General features: G+C 38.0%; 1 protein-coding gene across 1 annotated transcript in view; it reads left to right on the forward strand.

The window, feature by feature from the left end:
* Nucleotides 1-2,078: 2,078 nt before the first annotated feature.
* The window catches only part of LOC146782742 (extracellular calcium-sensing receptor-like), a 175,678-nt gene continuing 152,019 nt past the window's right edge, over nt 2,079-25,737 (forward strand). Inside the window, exon 1 of the mRNA XM_085637221.1 lies at nt 2,079-2,339. Coding sequence (XP_085493347.1) covers nt 2,079-2,339 — 261 coding nt within the window. The remainder of the gene's footprint in view (nt 2,340-25,737) is intronic.

Consider the following 25,737-nt stretch of genomic DNA (forward strand, 5'->3'; position numbering starts at 1 on the left):
CTTTTCCCTATATATATTAAACATATTTAAACTTTACAGAAGCACACATTCACTGGATGATGTCATCAGTGATGTCATCCGTGATGTCATTTGAGATGTCATCAGTGATGTCATCAGTGATGTCACTGACCATGTCATGAGTGATGTAATATGTGACGTCATCAGCAGTGCACTGCGGGGGCGAGAGTTATAGTTAGCTGAACTAACTACAACGGGGGAATTTCACTAGTTTTGTATGAGTAAAATGTCCTGCTAACTATAACTGTAAACTATGCTGGTATGGTCTTATCAAAAGTATTAGGACAAGTCCTTGATGACACAATTAGAAAACTACACTGTGTCCTGGACACCATCACTGAGGTTTTATGTTCCCTTTTGGCGCCTCATATGGTTATTGTTTTCCATTTCCAAATGTGGACAATGAATTCCAGTTCTGAATGTTGCATATGAAATTTGTGATTTGATTCCCAAAGGTAAATATACATTTGTAGATTTACTAACACGTAGATCTACGTATACACCTATTTTGTATTTCTTTAATGTTTAGTAAAACTGGTTAAAAGCTGTGTTTTACGTAAATGTAAGCTTGTTATTAGTTTCTTTTAGCAATGAGAATAGATATAGAGGTCACTCTATACACATATATATATATGAGTGTGAGTGTAATCATATATATAAGTATATATATATATATGTATATATATATATATCAGTGAGTGCGTATGTAGTAATTGGTATCGGTGTGTCGATGGTTTCGAAAATGGTAGTCTGTATTTTACAGTGGGTGTATCAAAGTTTATATTAGAGTGTGAGAAGGTGCATCAGATGTTGACGTGGATGATGTCATCAGTGATGTCATCAGTGATGTCATTTGAGATGTCATCAGTGATGTCATCAGTGATGCCACTGACCATGTCATGAATTATGTAATATGTGACATCATCAGCAGTGCATTGCAGGGGCGCGAGTTATAGTTAGCTGAACTAACTATAACGGCCGAATTCCTCTGGTTTTGTACGAGCGAAATGTCCAACTAACTATAAGTGCCTGAAACCTGTGGTTTTTTCAGTGAATATATATATATTTATATATACCTCCCAACTCCGTATCGTAACCAGAAAATCAGTGGGCACTCCAGAAGCGTGTGGAATAAGGTTTTATTAGTTACGCAGATTCGTACCACTCAAACACACACACATATATATTTACACACACATAAGTTGTTTAATGTCAAAATAATTTCAATATTTTAACATTAATTCCTATAGGGAGGTATTTTAAATTCCAGCCTCTACTGATTTGTATGGGTGTGTGTTGTAGTATCAGTGGCTGGCCATGTTGGTGCTCGACCTACGCTAAGGTCTGGCTGGAGTACATTTATTGCCGTCTTGACATTATTATGGAAGTGTATTTTGTGAATTGCAAAGGTTTTACTCTTTCGTACATGTGCATTTTGCAGTAACATATCTCTGCCAGACACCTCCTTAATCTTACATAAACCTAACCATCGTTATGTCTATTTCTAGAGGCCACATTTGTAGTTTAGTGTCCAGTTATAGTGGCCTTATCTTGATACTTTATCCAGTACTGAATGCCACATTAGAAATATTGCATACAGCTCAGAAAGACATATCAGGGTCTGATGGATGGTGTATTGTGTAATTTCAATTCCAGAGGCCTCAGCAATGGAACTATATCCAACATTGTGTGTTTTAACTGGACAATTGCATCCACCTCTAAAGGCCGCATGCATGGTACTGTGTCTAGTTTATGAGGTCCCATCCTACTCATAAATCTTTAACGTACCACCACTTCTCTGTGCTACAGTAAGATGCAGAAGATCTATCACTCAGCGCTCTGTACTTCAACCATGGTATCCACTATTGCTAACAACTGTGCTTTACACATGATTTAGTAGTGAATACCATATTTAGTTTGGTGTCTGGTTCTTGTGGTCAGGTCAAAATATTGTCACGTTTAATATTGCTGACAAACAGACATTTGCCTACATTTCCCACATATGAGTACCCTGTTTTTGTTGCAGGTTTGTGTATGATTACTACCTGTGGCTCCAAGCCATGGTGTTTGCCATTGAGGACATTAACATAAACTCTGACCTCCTACCCAATGTCACCCTGGGCTTCCATATTTACAATTCCTGCCACAGGATGCTGCGAACAGCTCTCGAGGGGACACTGTGGATACTCACAGGACGAGAGCAGCCTATATTGAACTACCAGTGCTGGGGAAAGCGCCCACCAGCCGCTATAATTGGAGACTCTCTGTCATCCCGCTCAATCGTCATGGCATGGATACTGGGCCTCTACTGGTACCCCCAGGTAAGAAGTGAATACATGAACCCCTATAGGGTAATCATATGTCAGTCAGACAAGATTCAATTAACTGGAAGGAGAAAAAATATGCTATAAACAAACCTCAGTGAAATAACTAGAGAGGTTGAGTAGGTAATGTCCACATTCATTTGCATGTATGTATGCAGGATACTTCTATAGATCAAACTTACCTACAAAGATCCCTTGGCAGTGGAAGGAGTATTTCTGGTACCATGGAACAGAGCAGGGGCTTAACTCTTATTAGCCCAAGGCCAGTGAATATCTGTAAAATATGGTAAACTCAGGGGTCCCTCGTCATATTCTGTGGGGAGGGGTAAGCATTTTGCTTCATGCCACTGAAATAGAAGCACTAGGATAGGGTAAGATGCAGGAATCATAGTGTTAAGTAAATTGGGTGATCCTCAGAGAGTTCAATAGAGGGGAGTTTATCTAGTAACAATGTGTTGTTTGAAGACATGAGTTCTCAGTACTTCCTGGCACTGGAAAATTGATGGGGCTTGATGGATTTGGTCTGGGTTTAAGTTTCAACCTTGAGTGAATAACAGATGAAAGCTTGGTTTCTTGTCTTTTCCTTTTTGCTATGTCTCGCTTTGATTCTGCTGCTGATACTGCCGTGTGCTGTACATGTTGCACTGGATGGATGGATTTTGACTGCTTGCTATGGTGGTGTGTTGAAGTTGACTGGCTTTCAAATGATGCAGCAGGCCCTAAATGTATGTATGTGGACAGTGGGAGGCAGAGGACACTTTGCTGGAGTCTGGTGTCCTTTGGAACGCGGCCAACAGGATATTCACTGAGATGAGACAGAACCATTGCTTGGCCAGTCATTCTGAAGTCAGAATGTGGGTGGAAGGGCTGCCATATAAGTAACACCAACATGTCAGGATTGTGTGTTGTTAAAACTCTTCTGTTGTGAGTGCAGAAATGTTTTTTGTTAACTTTAGGAAGAGCAAATGTGAAACAGCAAAGCTAACAGGGATAGAGTGGGTTAAATTTTGTTTAAATTAAGAGTGTAATCCACTGCCATTAATATTATTGTGAGTGGGATCATTGACAATGTCAATAGTTCTTTACATAGTTTTCTTTGCATGGCACAGCAAGGGTGGCCACCTCACTCCATGATATCACACTCCTGGGCTTTTCATTTACTGATCATTGCTATAAAGTATATAAGTTTAATTAGTGCCTTGGAGAATAAAATGACTACAATGCCCTGAATGCATTAGAATGCCACACAATGCCCAGAATGCATTAGATTGCCAAACAGATTGTATTAGAATGTCACACATAGGTACTGGACTGAAAACATGGTGGCCTTGATGAGATAGAGTGAGGTGATCACCCCAAAGCACAGCACATTTTTTGAAGGCGAGAGCTGGGACGTACATATGCAAACCTTCTTGCAGATTGTTGTTTTTAACTACAAAGGAAGACGTGACTTCCCAATATTCACTCATGTCTCTGTTAAGGAGGGACAGTGTAGATTTTCATACAAAATAGCTCCCACACTTATGTATAATTTACTTCTATCTTAATTAAAAAACAAGGGTTTTCAAGTCATGTAATAAGATATTCTTGTAATGATAATCTGTCAGTTCATATTCTGCCTTTGATATTCATTATTGCAATAATCTCCCACGTTGAATACAATTTTATGACAACCCTAGGAGGATGGAAGGTGTTGTTAATCTGCACTTTCTATTGTTCAAGACAAGGGTTTTCAAAAGTAATTTTGTCCTAGGTTTTATCTTCTTTTTAAGCAATACTGGAAATAAATGTCACCTTATAAGTATCCCACTTACCAGAAGTAGCATATTCCACACAGACACTTTCCTGAGCATGCAGCCATGACTTGATGGTACACACAAATCTCTGCAGCTAGTACAATAACCTCTAAGCTATCTTACTACTGTCAAAATGTGTAACCTGCAGATTACACTCATGTCTCCGTAGGGAGAGCTCAACCATTTCAAACTATATTTTCAGAATTGAAACATTTTGTGATTTATTGGTTTCTCACAAATACTCTAACCTGAGCTCAACTTGCTAAGCAATCTAACCAGCACATTGCAGCAAGTTGTCATACTGCACACAGAGCACTGAATGTTTATTGTTCTCGGTCTGAGCAGCTTCTGGTAACTCATTCTATAACATGCTTTATATAAGCCCTTAAAAAATGAAGACAAAATAGAATTTCTGTGCAGTATTTAAACTGAATTAGCTCTGGTAGGATAAATAAGAGAAGTTATCACATCCAACCTCAATGGTATTTATTTTATTAAACTAAAAAGGATGAAAGGATCGGTCAGCCCACTGAGGATTTCAAACATGTTCAAAAGACAATTGGTTTGCACTGAGAGAACTCTATTGAAGTGTTCTGTGATTAGTAAACAAAATGACTCTTGAGTGCCTAGTGAGAGCAACTTCTCTCTCATCCACTCTTGAATTAGGCTGAGCCAATGACTTTTATGTAAGGAATCTCCAAAGGTTCCAAAGCTGAAAAAAATTTAGTTTAATTCGTGAAGAACCATGACAAGAAAGCACCAGCACCTTCGATGGCTATAATCAAATACAACCTAGGTTTAATACCTGAAGCAGAGAGTGTGTGGGCAAGAATTCTAACTCAAGTATTCCTAATTTAAAATTGTTATGTTTGATAGTGAAGCCTTATCACAACAATGTTGCTAAAATGTTTCTCAAAATCCTATTATGTGAGTCAACATTGTGTGCAAAAATCAAGATATGGTCTCGGTATGCATGCACAACTTCCATATCACCAAATAAATTATCCATCAATTTCTTAAACACACTAGCCCCCAAGGGAAACCCAAAAAGCAGTCTAAAATAATTGGAAACAACAAATGGTGCGACAAAAGTGGTGAGTTCTTGTGATTCTGGCATAAGCATTATCTGGTGATACGTATAAGTCAATGATCAAAAATATTTTTGCTTCTCCTAAATTGATTAGCAAATCATAAATCTTAGGATTCTCTATGAGAATGTTTTTGTAAGTTAGCACACTATCTAATTTTGCCTGCCTTTTTCAATGTGACTACAACAGGGGAAAGTCATTGAGTAGAATCACTTGATTTGATATAACCCCCAGATCATACATTTTTCAAAACTTGTTTAAGTTCATTCCATGCATTGAGTGAAATTAGGCGAACCTTGTGTACTATGGGTTTTGCATCGGATTTGAGCCTGATGTGATACTCCAATCCTTTTGCTGTACCTACCGGTGCATGAAACACCTTAGCTCTCCATATCAGTGTCCTTTCAGTAAAGGTTTTAAGGTACATACCCATTTTGGCCAAATTCTGCCATTCACAGATGTTTCTTCCTTTCATCGCTACATATACTTCAAGTTATAAATCTTCACAAACATTCTATTTTTGAGACAACATATCCTAGCATGTCAATGTCCATCTCGCCAAAGGCTTTAAGATTCACATCCATCATCAAAACTGTAACCTTTCCTTCTCAATTGTTGTAAGAAGCTTTGCCTCCAGAATGGTAATTGGAAAACCTGAATCTGCCATAATCTACAGACACAGATCCCCACTTGCTTCACACACTTTGCCTTTCACTAAATTGATATTGGTAATCGAATTACATTCAATAGCTGGAATTACATTGCTATGTTTCTCTGGACAGTCATCAACATCCACACTACTAATTTTACCACACCCATATAATTTCTGCAAACTGCTTGAAAATTGATTTTTTTTACACAATACGCAAAGTTTTCCAATGAGCTGATAACTAGGATTATTCCCTAAATGAATCTTTGAACCACATCTATAGAAATGATAGTCATATTTCCTTGGAGGATTTTTCCATGCATTACTATGTTCAGTCACCAAACATACAGCCTCATGGGCCTTCGGGGAGTCATAAATAGGCATTGCTTTAACCAAAACATCAGCATTCAATGCTTTTGAAGATAACATGGATCATTCAATCCCTTTGGCTAAGACAATATTTTCTGAAAGAGTTGAGTTTCTGCAGCACAACAGTCTTTCTTGAATTTTCTTAGAATGAAAGTTAAAAGCAAATTGACTCATATTCTCCACACCTTTGTCTGAATTTTGATTGCATTTGAAGACATTGTCTTTCAAGCATAGCATTTGAATCCTCTGAATATTGTTTATGCAAATGCCCATGAGCTTTCTTGTACTTGTCTCAATTATAACCAGCCTCCCTTGAGAAATAGCCACTATAGACAAATTATCAAAAACTTGTTGTGCAGCATGACGACGGTTGCCAAAAAGCAGTGCCACTTTATGTACAGATAAGTATCCTGTAGCATCAGTTGAGACCAAGTAATTTAAAAAAATCATCATCCACTATTTTCATTTAATTGGATGCTTTTCAGGTTGTTGAAGAAAAGGAGGTAGCTATACAATTTGTAGTGAAAAAGCCATGATCAAATTCTTAAATTAGCTACAATGAAATGCAACAACAGCTGGCAACAGTTGTGTAACAAAATTAGATGTACCACGTTTTAATAGGGAAGAAAACAATATATTTTCCACAGGAGTTTTCAAATGTAAATTTGCATTGGAACACATTACTAACAGTGAGAGAAAGTGATGTGAAAGCACTCTAATATCATTCTGACATGCACCTATAAGGACTAGACCAAGCTTTGAATGCCAGTCTGAAAATTGCCAGTGGCGTGCAATCTCACACATAAAAATGTATGTTGATGTGCATGTCATCAGATAGGATGGCGATATGCTCACTCAGGCAGAAGAATGCAAAGAGGAATCCATGTGCTGGCTACTATGGTAGGCTTGATCTGCAGCAAATGCTAATGAGTGGAACTAGCTTGTGCTGAAACAAACTGCAGATTTCGACATACAAACCTTCCCAAGAGTGACTAATATTCTAATTATCTGGCAAATGCCACATTTACTTCTTACTCATGGAACAACTCTGGCTGATACTTGACTCCAGTCCAGTTACTGGAATACACCATCACAAGATCATCCATTTAGACACTTATATACCCATTTATTCTTCCATCGACCTTGAGATATACATATATAAAACATATTTAATTTTCAGAAAAACACACATTCACTGGATGATGTCATCAGTGATGTCATCAGTGATGTCATTTGAGATGTCATGAGTGATGTCACTGACCATGTCATGAGTGATGTATTATGTGACGTCATCAGCAGTGGATTGCGGGTGCGCGAGTTATAGTTAGCTGAACTAACTATAACGGGGGAATTTCATTAGTTTTTTACGAGTGAAGCTAACTATAACGTATGTTAAACCTATGGTTTTTTCAGTGAATTTGCAAGGTTTTTTAAATGCTAATTCCTAACTATAACGTGTGTGAAACCCATGGTTTTTTCAGTGAATTTGTATGGTTTTTCAAATGCTAATTCTTAAATTTAACGTGTGTGAAACATTTCGTTTTTTTTTTTACTTTGCAAGGTTTTTTACATCTTTTTTTTTTACATTGTTTTCCCTTTAAACACTATGCTAAAATGTAATGCATTGTGCAATATATAAATTTTCACCTTTTTTTAAAAAAAGGTAAGATATAGTTGTATAACATAGTGAAACTCTTTAACAAATGTTTTATTTTTTTTAAAAAATGTTTTACCGTGCGCGTACGGTAAGCTTACCGTAAGCGCACGGTTCACTTTATGTACGTAATATTTCTACTCCGTTTGCGTATGGTTACGCAATTTGCGTTGGCGTCCGTACTTCCTACGCGACGCGTAAGCGCATGCTTTACATGCGTGCGCGCACGTTACGCGGAAGTGTTCGAGCGTGCCTGTAATGCGCATGCGCGCGCGTGTGTGTCTTTCGTACGCGCATGCGTACTTTTACCGTACGCGCTCGGTAAGCTTAACGTGCGCGTACGGTTGATCATGTGATCAAGAAACAACACTTTTGATTGGTTTAAACTACTTTCATTTCTAGAACCTTCCTACACCACACCCATTCCCCTCATTACTGCTTGTGACCTCTTAGGAGAAGGAGCTGAATTGTCTTTGAGATACGATGGCAGAACAGCAGTCCTCTTCTGAGAGTGAGCCTGGTAGCAGCATCATCAGAGAGAGAAGGAGGAAACAAAAGACTTCTTTTGTATGGGAATATTTTACCTATCCAGAGGGGCAGAAAAGGTAAATGCTCCTTTAGTCACCTGCTCACTTTGTGAGCGTGTCTTATCTAGAGGGAATCCAAGGAAGAAGTATTCCTTTGGTAATCACTCTATGGTTAGACACATTAAGGATAAACATCCCAGGACTTATGCTCGACATACTGGAGAAACATCTCCAGTAAGTCACCCGAGCACACCCGCAGAAGCTCAGCCGAGTACATCTTCGGCAGCTCAGCTGAGCTCTTCCTCTGCGGTGGGAGCATCACCCTCTTCTGCTCCTCTGGATATAAACCCTCGTTTTGGGAGGGTTTCAATGAGGTGCACAAGATGTCATGGCCTAATTGTTCATGCGGAGACCAGTGTTTCCCTAATAAACAATAGGATAGACCAGCACATCTGTGGTCCTTGTTAATATTCCCATTCTTTCTTTCCTCTTTTCCTTTATGAACACAACGGTTCTTTTAAGAGCCAACCTTACCTCTTGACTTTTTAAAAAAAAATTTAATCCCTTTTGTTTTTTTTTGTTTTTTTTACCGTACGGTACGCGCATTTTTTTTTTTTTTTTTTAAACAAAAATGTTTTAATCACCCTACAAGGTCCTTGAGGGACTACTACAGAAATGAGAAAAACATAGAGAAGAGTAGTGAAAAAAAGTGAGCATTAAATGTGTGTAAATGTGTGATAATTCCAGAAATTTCACACTTACCTGCCAATCAAAATAACTTAATTAAAAATAAGTGATTTATTTAACTTTCTATAAAGAAGTTTATTTTTCATATTTTTCCTTTCTCAATCTGTAAAAAAAGAAAAAAGTATTAATATTTAACAATACATTTTATAATACAGTGCACATATTTTCATATTTCAACAAACATTTTTTTGCCCTTTTTTTGCTGTTTTCAGAATATATTGCATTTCACTGTAAATTGTAAAAGCAATTGCATTCATCACTTAACAGCGGGCAAAAAAAAAAAAACAATCTGAAAGATTGTTTAAAAAAAGCCCAGAATCTCTTCTCACTAAAACATACCATAATAGAAATGTAACATTTGCAATAAAAATCTCACCAAAGAACAATAACTAATTCCAATAAATATCCTCTGAAAATTCTGTTGCATAAGCATAATCACCAAAATAATTTGTGTCAAAGAAGTCCACAATGCAAATTATTACCTTTCCTTTAGGCCAAATGGTAATTTTTAAAATATTTTTTGATGACATTTCCAATGGTAATCCAATTAAATTGCAATAATGATTTCAGAAAAATTAAATAGGAATTTGCTAAATCAAAAGGCAAACGTTGCTTGAAAACCAATTGAGAATCAATACACAGTGTCCAGCCTTTTTCACATTTAAGAAAAACTGTGTAATGACCAGAAGTTACAATAGGCCCATCATGGAAAATTATTGCAACTGTGACAAAAGTTTTTCCAGAAATTGATAATTGCTGTCCTGTAAACCTCTTTATTAAAGTGTCCAATTTTGTTCCATCAGCTCTACAACGTTGCATCATTAAAATTACATACTGTCCATATTTCTTTAAAAGTAAGGTTGAAAACATGTCAGATTTACATTCACAAGATTCCATGCTATGATTGGCATCTTTAACTAATTTACTAAAAGTCACTGATTTAGTCTCTGGCAATGTTAAATAGATAAACCTTTCTGAATGAACATTAGAGCTGCATGTGTAGAAACAGTTTTCACAACTATGTTCCCATTTATAACAGAGACCAAACAAATTTTCAATTTCTATGCCTTCATCTTCAAGTACCAAAAGGATGTACATCAAGAATTCCTGTGCATCTTGCTGGACATTTTGAGAAAACTGTGTTCGTCCTGAACATACATCTAATAGATTTCTAATTTCAGTCGCACTTTCTATTTTAGCTGTATCAACACTCAGCTTCTCATAAAGAAGACTTAGCACAGAACAGAATCTTTTTTCATGATTTTCTATTATCTGCTCTTGCAAACTTTCAAGATAAAATACAACATTCAGCACTACATTTGCGTAGCAGTTGACACCAGAGCTATTTTCAAAATGGCAACCAACAACCTCTTCAACATTGTCCTTTTTCTTTTTGCTTGCAATCACATGACTCTCTTTTTGTTTCCTCTTCTCTGCATCCTCATTACAGATATTCTCAAATCTCCTTTTCCGAGAAACAACACGTTTCTCCAACACAGGATACTGACCTAAATGAGGAGCATAGGTTCTTCTTAATCCATTATACTCCTTTACACAATTTGCATCTGCACTAACTTTTGAGTCATCAAAGTCTATCATGAATAAACCAGATAATGTTTTCACTCGTGACAAAGCAACATATGCTATACCTTCTTTGAACACAGTAGATCCAATGTTTACAAATGCACTATCAACAGTTAATCCTTGACACCTGTGAATAGTTACAGCATATGCTAGAGAAAATGGAAACTGCTTCCTACGTACATATAAGTCTTTCACAAGCAAAAAACGAACTGAACAACGACTAATGTCTTTTACCTCTTCAATCTGATCAAATTTTATTTTTAAAAACTCAATTCCTTCTTTTTTCTGGTAGTTAACAAAACCCACAACTTTACCCATAGCTCCATTTACTAAACCTTTTTCAACATCCAAATTTCTCCTTAAAAATACTCGACAGTTCATGCAAAGATATAGATTTTTTTCTAATCCAGCTGTTTTCGAAATGTTCTTCTCTAGAGAATCCAATTTATTTTTCAGTTCGCCTGTTAATGTAATAGTAATTCTTTCATGTTGGATTTTGTCCACTGCTTCCATTTTCTTAATCTCTTCCTTTTCCAATTTCAAAAGTTCCTCATTGAATATTGAGCATTCACGTAGTGTTGGCATTAAGCAGATTACAGTATTTTTTTCTGCAATGTTCTTGTATATTTTCTCTGCAACTATTTCTTCACTTGGAAATAAATTATGTAGCAACCGACTCTGTAATGCTTTTCTGCCAACTTCTGTGAGTAGTCCAATTCTGATATCTTCCAGAATACTTCCATATTCTTCATCGTTTGCTTGCCTCATATTGGTAGTGAGTTCTTTGTACTTAAAGAATGACCAAATATTCGCATTACCAATGCTTCCTAATGACTTCTTCGTGTCCTCATGTGTCACAGTATTAAACACTGGTTGTCCTTTAACTGGAGTAAGCTGTAGAAGATCCCCAAAAACTATAACATGTTTTCCACCAAATAACACGTCATAGTCTCTCTTTAGAATTTTCTGCATTCTTAAATGCACAAAGGCAAGCATTAAGTTTGATACCATGCTTACCTCATCAATAATGAGAACTTGCATCTTCTTCAACACTCTTGAAACTTCGAAGCATGCTTCGCCAGTTAGCTTGTGATGTTCTATTTTGTTCTCATGCTCCACTGGTAACATTAGCAAGCGATGGAGAGTAATTCCTTTAATGTTATATGCTGCTAACCCAGTTGGAGCAGTAACAACACAAGATAAAGTTGAATCAGTTTTTTGCTGTAGGTAGCTTCTGATGACTTTAATTAAGAAACTTTTCCCAGTTCCAGCTTGTCCACTCACATACAACCTAATTGGTTCAAATGATGTGCATGTGCACTCTTTATTTTCATGTAGTAATCCGTGATTTTTTTCTGACTTCTTCATAAATTTGTTGTTGTTATTCATTCAGTTGTTGTTCCAAATTTTTGTAAGTCTATTAAATCTTCCTGAGCTTGATTCATAGCCGTTTCCACTTCAGTCATGGCTATTACAGCTTCATTTTCTAAGATTGGCTGTCCTAGTGGATCTTGACTGAGCGTTCCAGAACTTTGGCTGTCTTGAGAACTGTCTCTAGCTACTTCAGCTGCAATTGTAGCTTCCTGTTCAATTTCTTCGTTTAACATTTGGACATAATTCCTGAAAATACTGCATTCAATGGTATCTTTACATGCATTAAATGAATCCTCATAGCTTTGAAATTCTCCAAGTAGTTCGTCCTCTGAACGCCATGGTTTAAACAGCTGTAAAAGTGCCAAGTAGTAAAATTCCTTTTTGTCAGTAGTGTCACAACTCAGCTTCCTGTGATTAATCAAACTTCCTTTTGTTTGCTTCACCAAACATCCTTCCTCACCAATGACTTTATATTTTCCATTGTTGATGTCTTCTGTGGCTTTCCGTGAAAAAATTTAGTTCTGCAGCACTTCATAGAGACACATGTTCTCAAGATGATGACTTCTTTTTGGATAATATGTGTCCAACATGTTTGTTTTCAAAATATCTGTACTTTCTGGGTCGTTCTCGGCCAAATATTCAATTTCTCCAACAGATTTCAGTACCCGATTTCGCATTCCTGCAAGGCCTAAACTGACCCAAAATATTCTTCTTGATTTCGAGTACAGACTTGAAGATGATAACCTATCTGAACATTCGTAGGATCCAATTTCTCGATGTGATAACATCTTTAAACTGAAACTGTGCAGCTTCTTACTGACAGTCTTCTCGTGAGAAATCTCTTCCCACATTTCCTTCAATTCCGTTTTCTCAGATTTAGTGATGTAAGATGTGACATACTGAGCAACAGCAATAGAATTGTCTGCCACATACTGAATATCCATGTTTGCATTCCACATGGATAAAATGACTGGGTTGTAGTCATTTATATATTTTGACTCTTCTTTTCTTCTTAGGTTGTACATATTTTTGGGAGATTTTCTTGTAATAGTATGTCGCACAGCTGACGTAAAACTGATGACTCTTCCTTTTGAAAGAACAGGTCTAGGAAATCCAAATCGACATTTTGTGTAGAATTTATCTTTGGTCTTGTACTTCCGTCGACAGTATTTTCCACACCGATGACTTTGGAAACGTAAAACTTGCTCTTTTAACTTTTTCTCTTCTGTGCTTTTAGGTATAGCACATGTTGCATATTCTTCGATGAAAGATAACACTGCTTCATAAGCATCTGTTCCAAATTTTGGAGCATCCTTGATCCACAACAGCATATGATTATGAGGAGCACCTCTTGCTTGGTACTCTTTTCTCCAAAAGAAATCCACAACTTCTCCAAGAGGTGGATTTTTTTTATTGCAGATGAAGGACATCATAGCCTCAAATCTATGATTGAAATATCTGCAAACATTAACCGGATCCAATGAGCACAGTTCTCCTGCTGTCTTGTATTTGATGTTTTTAATGTTTGAATTTGCCTCTCGTAGAAAATCCAGTAAATCATCCCAAGCGTACTCGGCACAGCTTAGGGTTAGGAACCATGTAGGAGTTCCTAAATTCCGTAACATACATTTCAATTCTCCATGGCATCGGTACCAATATTCATTTGTCCCACGCTGACAAGCCATCAGATTGATCAATTGTGATTCCAAATGATCATCTCGCTGCTGCACTTTGTTCATAAAATCCTTAGCAGACACATTATGTGGATGTGTTCCACTTTTTAAAATGTGGTTTACTGCATAAGATAGTGCAGACAAGTCACTTTCAAATAACAGATGGAACAAATATGGAATACTTTGATGAAATCTTGGATCTTCTCCATATAATCTTGTAGTCCGATACTCAGAAGCAGGAATCTGTACTGGGCGTTCATCGTATCGTCCACCTTCTCCTGTAGGAAACAGCTGGGGAAAACAACGAGCTTCCAAGCTCTCCTCCAATACACTCACGGGAGTTCCTTTGGCTTTTTTCATTTGAAACAGATCAATGGTGTTTGCCATTACTTCTTTTGAATGAAGAGGATGTATGCTGAAATGTTCATAAATTTCTTCTTCTTTTGACTTGTCAACTTTTTCAATTTGCCCAGTTGGTGTTTCTGTGTCTTCTAGTACATCTTCTTCATCTTCATCTATATAAATTGATTCATACCATTTATTATTCCTTTTCAAATATAAATTTGCTCTTTGTACTTTCCGTACATCTACCAGCTCCTGCCAAATTTTCTTATTCTTCATAGGTACACCATTAACCAGAATAACTAATGGTTCAGTTTCCAAAGTATCTGCATCAATAGTTTCCATATTTTTTTTCAAATCCAACGGCAAATAGACCACTCTTCCTTTTAAACCTCTCTGTAAATCTGAAGGAGGTAATTTACCGGTTTTTGGCTCCATACGTACTATGGTCTGGAACGGATGAACACATTGAATGAGTATAGACTCATACGTATTTAAATCAGAAAGTTCAACTGGAATATCAACCAGTTCTAAATTATTATGTACAGCTCTAGCAGGCATTTTATTTTCTTCTAACTTGTTATAACAATATTTTCAAATACGCTGATCTTCACCCAAATCAAAACATTTTTCAAGAAATATATATGTTGCAAAATCCTTCCACTTATAATTATCTTCTTCTTCACTTTTTTCATACAGATCAACATTCCTTGTTTGATTTTTGTAATGGCTTCTCCGGCAACATATACAAGTAATATTTGGTCTTTCATTAGAGGTGATAGCAAATTTTGTCATATGATCTTCAAATTTCTTACTTACAGAGGGTTCTACATTCTCTTCCACATTTTCCTCAATAACTGTGTCATTTTCTGCACTTTCTTGTTCCGGACCAAAGTAACTAAACTGAATTTCATCAGTAACCTTCTGAACATCTGATACAGTTCCACGGAACAGAGCCCTATTCAACTCATTAAATTTTAGTGCTGGACTTTTAGCAGAATACAATCTTCTCACAAATTTTCTTATTTCATTATGATGTACTGCCAGCATCCTAAAATGGTGAAAAACACTTTGACAAACTTTACTAGAAAGACAAGCCAGAGAATGTCCTTGCAAACCAGTATTCTCTCTCACTCTGCATGGATATAGTCTTTGAAGCACCTTAATCTTCTGTTTAACACTTTTTTTACTATATTCTCTTAGAAATTCACGTAATTTATCAATAGATTCCTGTCGCACAGTACAAATACTACTACAATTCCAAGTGTACACTGGGGTTTTAGGACGTCTCCCCATAACCTCAGCCGCCATCACTTCTTCCTCATTTCTTGGAACCATTTTCACCTTTTCCATTATACAACCATCTTTCACTTCATAAGCTCGGCCACTGGTGTCAACTGCATGCAACAAACTATTACTTTGAAAATAACTCTCTTCATTAAAAAATGGTTCAGAACTTGAACTATGCATCCATTTTCCTAAAAACACTTTACAAAAGTTATTTCTTTTCACTACTCTTTTCGTTTTGCTTTGTGACTTCATTACATTGACCATTTTATCTAATGTACGCATCCTGTTCAAAATTAAAATGAATAGTTTTCTTTTTAATTCTAAAGCCTTAGCTACAATGGCTTCAATATCTTTTTTTCTCTTGTAAAATTTAGCTCTTTTCACATATTTTTTCACATCCTTTAGCAAATTGGACATCACTCTTCTCTGAAACATTTTCCTACGGATCTCTTTAAATGCTGATTTTCTTTTCAAGTCAATTTTTATTGCTTGTGCTTCTACATTAGCATTTAGTAAATTCTCACTATTGTCCTGTTGTTTTCTACTTGAAACAGTTTTTCCAATGGGGACATTTTTAAAATGTTTCCTTTTTTTGAATATATTTTTAAAGAATTCCTTTGTCTGCTTACCAGAAGACTTTTTCTTTTTCCCAACATGAGCATCTTCAACTAACTTGGGTCCTCCAGTTGTCTTCAAATATACATGTTTTTTCTGTTGTTTTCGCTTTCTTGATTTTATAGGCATCTTATATTTCCTTCACTGCTCTGCAGCAATACCTGAAAGAAACTAAAAAAAAATACCTTTTTGTAATTTAAATATATTACTATATTTGTTATGATCTTTTCTAATCTTATAACACTAGCTACCCCTTTCCTACAAGTAAAAAACACAACAAAACCAACACAAATTTAATCTCTAAGAACAATTCCTGTGTGCACACAGACTCTTGGTGTGATTCTAGGCAGAACACGATATTTCATTTGCAATTCAAAAGCACACTTATTTTTTTTTTTTGCAACTGTTAATTACTCTAACAGTCTGACACATTTTCTTTATAGTTTAGAGAGGCAGAAAAGAGCACATGTCCAATCAGCTTTTTCAGAGCATGTACATGTGTAACCTGGCTGACTTACTACACTCCAGCAAAGATAATGAGCCTTGGTGATGTTCAATGCATTAGCGTTCCTCACTCCTACCTAAAACACCACACAGTGCTGATTAGTAAGCATGAGTGTACAGGAAAAACAGCTAGCTCTCTGCTAAGAGTGTGGTTCTGGAGACTGTCTACTGTCAGGTGCAAGAGAGACTTGAATGGACCCTTACATAACTGCTTAAACACTGTAAACATGTATGTAAGACTACATGTGTGGTAAGGGTTAATATGAGTTTTTTGTATGTAGCAACTACATGACCCATTGCAAGAGTGGAAGAAAAATCTACCATGTTGATTTCAAATATGTTAGCATTTGCCTCTTATTTGAGAAACTGTTTTGGGCTGAATGCTAACCATCACATTTCCAGAAAACAAGCTTCCCCTTTCATACGAATGCAATTCTAAATGAAGCAGAGTATCACGAAATAGATCTCTGAGAACAATTCCTCTGTGCTCACAGACTCATGCTGTGATTTTAGGCAGAAAATGAAATTTGCTTGCCAATTTCAAAGCACACTTACTACTGTTTTTTTCTGCAAGTGTTAAGTACTCTAACAGTCTGATACATTTTCATTACAGTTTTCAGATACAGATAACAGCACATGTGCAAACAGCTTTTTGAGACCATGAACATGTGTGACCTTGGTGACTGACTACAACTCCAGCAAAAGAAATCAGCGTTAGTGATGTTGAATGTATTAGCGTTACTCACTGCTACCTGAAACACCACTCACTTGTGAATACTAAGCATGATTCTACAGGATAAACTACTGGGTGTGTGCTAAGAGTCTGCTTATGGAGACTGTGTATTTTCAGTTACAAGAGACATATGCATGGATACATCCAAAAAGAACCAGAGTGACACGAAATACATCTCTGACAACAATTCCTGTGTGCTCACAGACTCATGCTGTGATTCTAGGCAGAAAATGAAATTTGCTTGCCAATTTCAAAGTACACTTACTACTGTTTTCTGTGATTTTAGGCAGAAAATGAAATTTGCTTGCCAATTTCAAAGCACACTTACTACTGTTTTTTTCTGCAAGTGTTAAGTACTCTAACAGTCGCATACATTTTCATTACAGTTTTCAGATACAGAAAACAGCACATGTGCAAACAGCTTTTTGAGACCATGAACATGTGTGACCTTGGTGACTGACTACACTCCAGCAAAAGAAATCAGCCTTAGTGATGTATAATGTATTAGCGTTACTCACTGCTACCTGAAACACCACTCACTTGTGAATACTAACCATGATTCTACAGGATAAACTGCTGGGTGTGTGCTAAGAGTCTGCTTATGCAGACTGTGTATTTTCAGTTACAAGAGACATATGCATGGATACATCCAAAAAGACCCAGAGTGACACCAAATACATCTCTGAAAACAATTCCTGTGTGCTCACAGACTCATGCTGTGATTCTACGCAGAAAATGAAATTTGCTTGCCAATTTCAAAGCAAACTTACTACTGTCTTTTTCTGCAAGTGTTAAGTACTCTAACAGTCTGATACATTTTCATTACAGTTTTCTGAAACAGAAAAGAGCACATGTGCAAACAGCTTTTTGAGACCATGAACATGTGTGACCTTGGTGACTGACTACACTCCAGCAAAAGAAATCAGCCTCAGTAATGTTGAATGTATTAGCGTTACTCACTGCTACCTGAAACACCACTCACTTGTGAATACTAAGCATGATTCTACAGGATAAACTACTGGGTGTGTGCTAAGAGTCTGCTTATGCAGACTGTGTATTTTCAGTTACAAGAGACATATGCATGGATACTTCCAAAAAGAACCAGAGTGACACAAAATACATCTCTGAGAACAATTCCTCTGTGCTCACAGACTCATGCTGTGATTCTAGGCAGAAAATGAAATTTGCTTGCCAATTTCAAAGCACACTTACTACTGTTTTTTTCTGCAAGTGTTAAGTACTCTAACAGTCTGATACATTTTCATTACAGTTTTCAGATACAGATAACAGCACGTGTGCAAACAGCTTTTTGAGACCATGAACATGTGTGACCTTGGTGACTGACTACACTCTAGCAAAAGAAATCAGCCTTAGTGATGTTGAATGTATTAGCGTTACTCACTGCTACCTGAAACACCACTCACTTGTGAATACTAAGCATGATTCTACAGGATAAACTGCTGGGTGTGTGCTAAGAGTCTGCTTATGCAGACTGTGTATTTTCAGTTACAAGAGACATACGCATGGATACATCCAAAAAGACCCAGAGTGACATGAAATACATCTCTGACAACAATTCCTGTGTGCTCACAGACTCATGCTGTGATTCTAGGCAGCAAATGAAATTTGCTTGCCAATTTCAAAGCAAACTTACTACTGTTTTTTTCTGCAAGTGTTAAGTACTCTAACAGTCCGATACATTTTCATTACAGTTTTCAGAAACAGAAAAGAGCACATATGCAAACAGCTTTTTGAGACCATGAACATGTGTAACCTTGGTGACTAACTACACTCCAGCAAAAGAAATCAGCCTTAGTGATGTTGAATGTATTAACGTTACTCACTGCAACCTGAAACACCACTCACTTGTGAATACTCAGCATGATTCTACAGGATAAACTGCTGGGTGTGTGCTAACAGTCTGCTTATGCAGACTGTGTACTTTCATTTGCAAGAGACATATTCATGCATGCATCCATAACAGCTTAAACATTGTAGTAATGTATGTAAAAGTACATGTGTGGCAAGGTTTAATTGCAGTTTTGTATATGTATGACCAAGCTCAGCAATTGCATGATTAGAAGCAAAATCTGCGATATCAATTTCAAATGTGTTAGCATTTGCCTACCATTTGTGTCTTACTGATTTATGCTGAATGGAAACCATCATATTTACAAAAAGAAAGCTGCCCCTTTCCGACAAATGCCATTCTTACAGAACTGGACCATCACTATTAAAATCTCTAACAACAATTCCTGTGTGCACACAGACTCATGGGTTGATTCTAGGCACAAAACAGTATTCCTCAGTGATACCAGTACACCTTAACTTATGGTAAAAACACACTCCATAATATTTAACTAGTTAAATACAGTTAAATATCTCCCAAACCACAAAATGTAAAACATAACTTTTAAAGAAGAATCACAATTCTAATATTTATATAAAAAATCACCACATACATCCCCTCTCAAACTCATAACTCACCTTTAAAATTAGTTAGTTGAGAAAGAAATGTGGCACTCAAACAGCAGACTATCAGAGTCAGAATATCAGAGCTCTACACCTCTCTCCTCTCTCCAGAACCAGTAAATGGCAATGTTTCCCTCTCTTTTTTCACACATATACATGTTAATTACAAATCTCAGTGCTTCCCACTTTTTTCAAATGAAATCACACATTTCTATTGGTTGAAAACTTCAACCCTTTTCCAAATGTACCCTTCCCCCAACTTGACTTCTGCCTGCTACCATAGCAACAGCTCATGGAACACTGCTGTGTGGAGAGAGGTCAGAAGTTCAGCACACAATGTTTCAAATCCAAAGAGCAAGAGTGCTTCACCTGTCCAACCTAACAGCAAATCCAAACTAATCTTCTGTGGGAACACAATTTTCTGAACCAATACAAAACATGCTTCTAAAAATGTACACATACAGCCTACTTTTTACTGTAAAAAGATTTGAATCAGCCAATGAGTTCTTTTTATTTAAAAAAAATATGTATGCCTCCATTTTACAACTGTCTTTCATTTCATATTGCCATTCTACTGAAAGACACCTTCTGAGTGCATCCAGATCTCCTTGAAAGATGTTCACAGTGTGGATTGTAGGTCACAGCTATGTCTTCTGGAGTGAAAAGTATGCAGAAAACAGAGGTATGGTGAGACACCTTGCTTTGCCAAATGTAGACAATAAATGGATTGGTCAGAGAGGGTTAAAGTGGCACCAATTATTGCCTTTGGTGAAAACCTTTCAACATCTCCCACAGCCTAACCTTATTATTGTGCACTGTGGTGGAAATGACCTAGGCACTTTAACTGGTGTAGGTCTGGAAATGCTTATTAAGGACACCTTTGTACAATTGATGTCGCTTTTTCCTCAATCTGCCTTTGTATATTCTAACATATGCCAAAGGCAAAAGTGGAACTGGTCCAACCAATTTTGTCCGCAGATTGACAAAGCAAGAAAGCACGTCAACAAATCTATTTCTGCTTTCCTCAGAGACTATGGTATGGGTTCTATATACCACAACAACTTGCGTTACAACATGCAAGGCATTTATAGAGGAGACGGTGTACATTTCACTGATGAAGGCAACAGAGTCTTCCTCTTGAACTTTAGACTCTGCATCGGTACTTACTTATAGGTACCAAAAAACACTTCATAAACACAACGGCTCTTTTTAGAGCCCCCTAATATCTTAACACTTAAATTTGTTTTTTACTTCTATTTTTTTATTGTGTTTTTTTTCTACCATAAGCTTACCGTACGCGCACCACGCGATTTTTTTAAAAAAAATTAAAATGTATTTTTCATACTTTTATGACCTTCTTGGACCCCCTGACAAACGCTAGGGGGTCTGCAACTCTCTTCGTTGCCCCCTTTCCACGTTCTCCTCCTTTGTTTATCAGTGTGAGACACACAAAATGGAGGCTGACACTTCCTGATTTCGACCGGTTCGAATTTTTACAGTCATGTAACCACCAATCAGAATTAAGCTCGCGCACGGCAGCGTGCGCATACGGTAAGCTTACCGTACGCGCTCCGAGCGCGCCTATAGATATATATATTGATTTAAATGCTATTTTCTCAGCAAATACTGAACACATTTACACCAGACCTACAAAAGGCACATCCCTGACCTGAGGACTACCTCTCTGCCAATTTTCAAGTAATTCTGTTCAGCCGTTCGGGCTGTAGCTTGGACTAAAGGTCCTATGGAAAAATGCATGGGGAAAACACGTTTTGGGACCCCCCTTTCTCTCAGCCCCCACTTGACGAATCCCCCCGAGACTTTCAGGGTAGGAGCGGAGCGGAGCGCCCCACCTATTTTGAAAATTTCGCCAGGATTCGTCAATCGGCGCCAAAGTTATTCAAAATAGAATGTTGCGGATTTCCTATGGAAACACGGTCCTAACTATAACTACCTACTGGCGACCGCCAGTAGGTAGTTATATATATATATATATATATATATATATATATATATATATATATATATATATATATATATATATATATATATATATATATATTACCTACTGGCGGTCGCCAGTAGGTAGTTATAGTTAGGACCACGTTTCCATAGGAAATCCGCAGCATTCTATTTTGAATAACTTTGGCGCCGGTCGACGAATCCTCGCAAATGTTTCAAAATAGGTGGGGCGCTACGCTCCGCTCCTACCCTGAAAGTCTTGGGGGGATTCGTCAAGCGGGGGCTGAGATAAAAGGGGGGTCCCAAAACGCGTTTTTCCCATGCATTTTTCCATAGGACCTTTAGACACAGCTACAGCCCGAACGGCTGAAAAGAATTACTTGAAATTTGGCAGAGAGCTAGTTCTCAGGTCAAGGAAGTGCCTTTTGTAGGTTTGGTGTAAATCTGTTGAGTAGATTCTGAGAAAATAGCCTTTAAATCAATATATATATCTGTGGCAGCTTACGGTGCGCTTACGGTGCGCATTTGTGCATGGCATATAAAACACTTTGAAATTAGCAAAAAATACATTTTACAAAGATGCGCATAATATGTCCCCCATGTGCGCACGGTGCGCGAAGCGCATCGTGCATACATGGCCCATCCCGCATAACGTGGGCACGCGGTGCGCGCAGCGCACCGCGTGACCACCATGCATGCACGGCACTAACTGCGAAGCGCACCGTGCGCGCACGGAACGAACTGCGTTAACTGGGCGCGCACGCCACGAATGGTGTAAAGTAACTTAGCATTTAAAAAACCGTACAAATTCACTGAAAAAACCATAGGTTTCACACACGTTATAGTTAGGAATTAGCATTTAAAAAACCTTGCAAATTCACTGAAAAAACCATAGGTTTCACACATGTTATAGTTAGCTGTACATTTCACTCGTAAAAAACCAATGAAATTCCCCCGTTATAGTTAGTGCAGGCAACTATAACTCACGCGACCGCAATCTTCTGCTGATGACATATGTGTCTTTATGAAAAAAAAATATTTGTAATATATGTATAGCTAAAATTTAATGGAAGAAGACATGGGCAAATAAGTGTCTAAATACAGTATTAGCATCAGCAGAGGATTGCGGTCGCGTGAGTTATAGTTGCCTGCACTAACTATAACGGGGGAATTTCATTGGTTTTTTACGAGTGAAATGTACAGCTAACTATAACATGTGTGAAACCTATGGTTTTTTCAGTGAATATATATATATATATATATATTACAACCACAATCCTTGATTTTTAAAAGTTGTGTCAAACACAACCAGGAACGGACCACCACGCAGATAAGTTTCTTCAAAGTGCAAGTTTTATTTCCCCTTCACTGCAACATGACGCGTTTCGCCCGGATTCAACCAGGCTTGATCACATATATATACACACACACACACACACACTATCTAATGCCAGCACTAAATACTAAAATTGTACTAAGCTATGCACCTCTAACCATTAAACACATTAAGACCTATTACAAACCACTAACAACAATTAAAGAAAGAACTGACAATTATTTCCCTAGTTGTAATGGACTATAGCAAACCAGCCCAGAAAATATAATAAAATGGTATCCTTTTCATTTCCATCTAGCCAAATAGAGACATTTGCGAATGTCCTTCCTAATAATCAACTATGCAACCAATAGTCAATTTGGTTTGGAAATTAAACTTTTTAAATCCTAAGCATTTGTGGCTGCTGCTGATGTAGCTGAGCACTGTAATCTAGTCAGGGACTCAAAATTTTACAAAATCAATAAAGAGAAACTAACGCCTTATTTACATTACTTTGAAGACACCCGATGCTGTGTTACACAAGCACCCCGGTAGGTGGTGGGCAAAGGATACTTGAACCAGCTTTATACCCCCCCAGGGCATTTTAGTATTAAAGAAGGGTCCGCACAGGCCCTTTTTGTAATACTGATAGTGCTAGTGCAGGTACATTGCCACTCACTGCTGGTGCAGGTACAGGTGCTCCCTCATTTGCATGGGGGCATGGCCATCTGCAAATAAGGGAATCTATTTGCCTTGGCACCGTATTACAGATGTGGGCTTAGAGGCAAAGAAGCCATCATAGGGCGCTCTGACAGTGTGCCAACTAAAAGGTAGTGCACTTTCAGTGCATCCCCCTGACAATATCCTTCTGAAGGGGGAACCCCCCAGACATCCACTTGCAGGCAGGTGCAGTCACTCACTGCACCCACCTGCAAGGGGATCTCTCACCCCTCTTAAAAGTGCACCTGCCCAGCCTCGACCGAGCGTACAATTTTTTTGGGCTGATTAATCTTTACCGAATTTGAGCTTTAACTCGGGCACCTGCTTTATATCTGTAAGTGCTTCCTGTTGAGGTTTAATTTTTGTGACAGGAGCATCGTGCCAGTATTAATTCTGCCCAGCATTTATCCAAGAAAATGCTACCGTTTTGTGCAATACCTCTAATCACCATGCCCATGAATTCCGCTACGCCGCAGATCGCGGAATTTTCAGCAATTTTGCGTTCCACGCGGAATGCGGAAATGCCGAAATTTCGCAAATTCCACGAGCGGAACAGAATTTACCGCTCACCCTTAACTGCACATCCAAGCTGCCTGTTCCCTAGAAATGTCTCCCCCCAGGATTATTCCATGGGTCTCTAGGGGGTTGATAAAAATATCCCAGTGTTAAATATTTATGCCCTGTGCCATAATAGACCGATTACCAGCCCTATCAAGGATAAACTGCACCAGACTTGGAGACCTAAAAGTTAAAACCACACAATCGCCAGCAAATGACTAAGTTGTTTTATCAACCCAACCCATTCTTCGTGCCAATTTAAACTGCAAAAAAAGCGTGTTGGTTATATCAGTCTTGGTGTTCAATAAACGACTTATTCCGCAATGTGGACCAATGTTCAGAAACATTGGGTGGTAAAGAGGGGACATTTGCCAGCACAGCCGTGTAGGGAGTTGCTTCTGGCGGAAGACGCAAATTCAGATTTGGGTTGGTGAAGTCTCCCTGATTAAATCTCTGAATATTGTGTGTGTTTGTGGCTCTCATCCCATCCCCTAATAAAGTGCTCCCCATGATGGTTAAAGGCCCATTTAAGGGTTTTGCAACCTGTGTACAGGCAGAGTTTGGGCCTTCTAAGCAATGCAGGATCCCTGGATGGTCTGATGAAGGGGATGCTACTCTTTTTTCTGGGGGGCCAGTCCGTACTGAGTCTTTAACTACACTAGAATATGTACTAGGACAGTATACTTGTCCATTATCCAAATAGCTCGCAGGTTGACTAGCCACTTTTCCCATCCCCCTATTAAGCAGCGTATCAGTGCCTCTACATGGGCATATATACAAATGGGCTGGGGAAATTCTAGTGACAAGCCCCTCCAGCTTGGTGGGTCTAACTTCAATTTGGGATAATTTTTGTGACAATGGATCCAACAAAACTGATAACCTTTTCTAAAACTCCTTCTCATTCGACCACGGAGATAGCCCATTTGTAGCAGTGGACATTGACATTATGTTAGGACACTGACTACAATCTCTGTCAGTGGTTTTAGTTTTACGTCTCATTGCCTTTGGTGATTGTTGTTTTTGTTTTTGTGGTCCCTGACCCTTCCTCTTCTTAGATGGTGGTTCATGGCTATTGCCTTGACTTATTTTCGCCTTCTGGCTCCTAGTGGTTACATTAGTCCTACTTGGTCTTCTTGCTAGCTCAGAGGATGTAGTAGAGTCAAGATCTAGCCCTGTAGGCTGTGTCTGATTAATTTGGGGGAGGTATTGTTGAAGTTAATTTGCAAAAAGGGCCCTACAGGTGCAGTTGTATTCTGGGGAAACAAGGGCTCCAGTGATAATCTACGCACTGTGAGCTCAATCTCGTGAATGAGTGCTGACTCTGCCCTCAAAAGGAAAGCATCAAGTGTCCCCACCTCCATGCTAGCACCAGACTTGCACTTACTCATTTTAGTGGTCCCAGGTGATAATGACAATAATGACA

The sequence above is a fragment of the Triturus cristatus genome, chromosome 12, assembly GCF_964204655.1.
Source record: "Triturus cristatus chromosome 12, aTriCri1.1, whole genome shotgun sequence".
Lineage (NCBI taxonomy): Eukaryota > Metazoa > Chordata > Amphibia > Caudata > Salamandridae > Triturus > Triturus cristatus.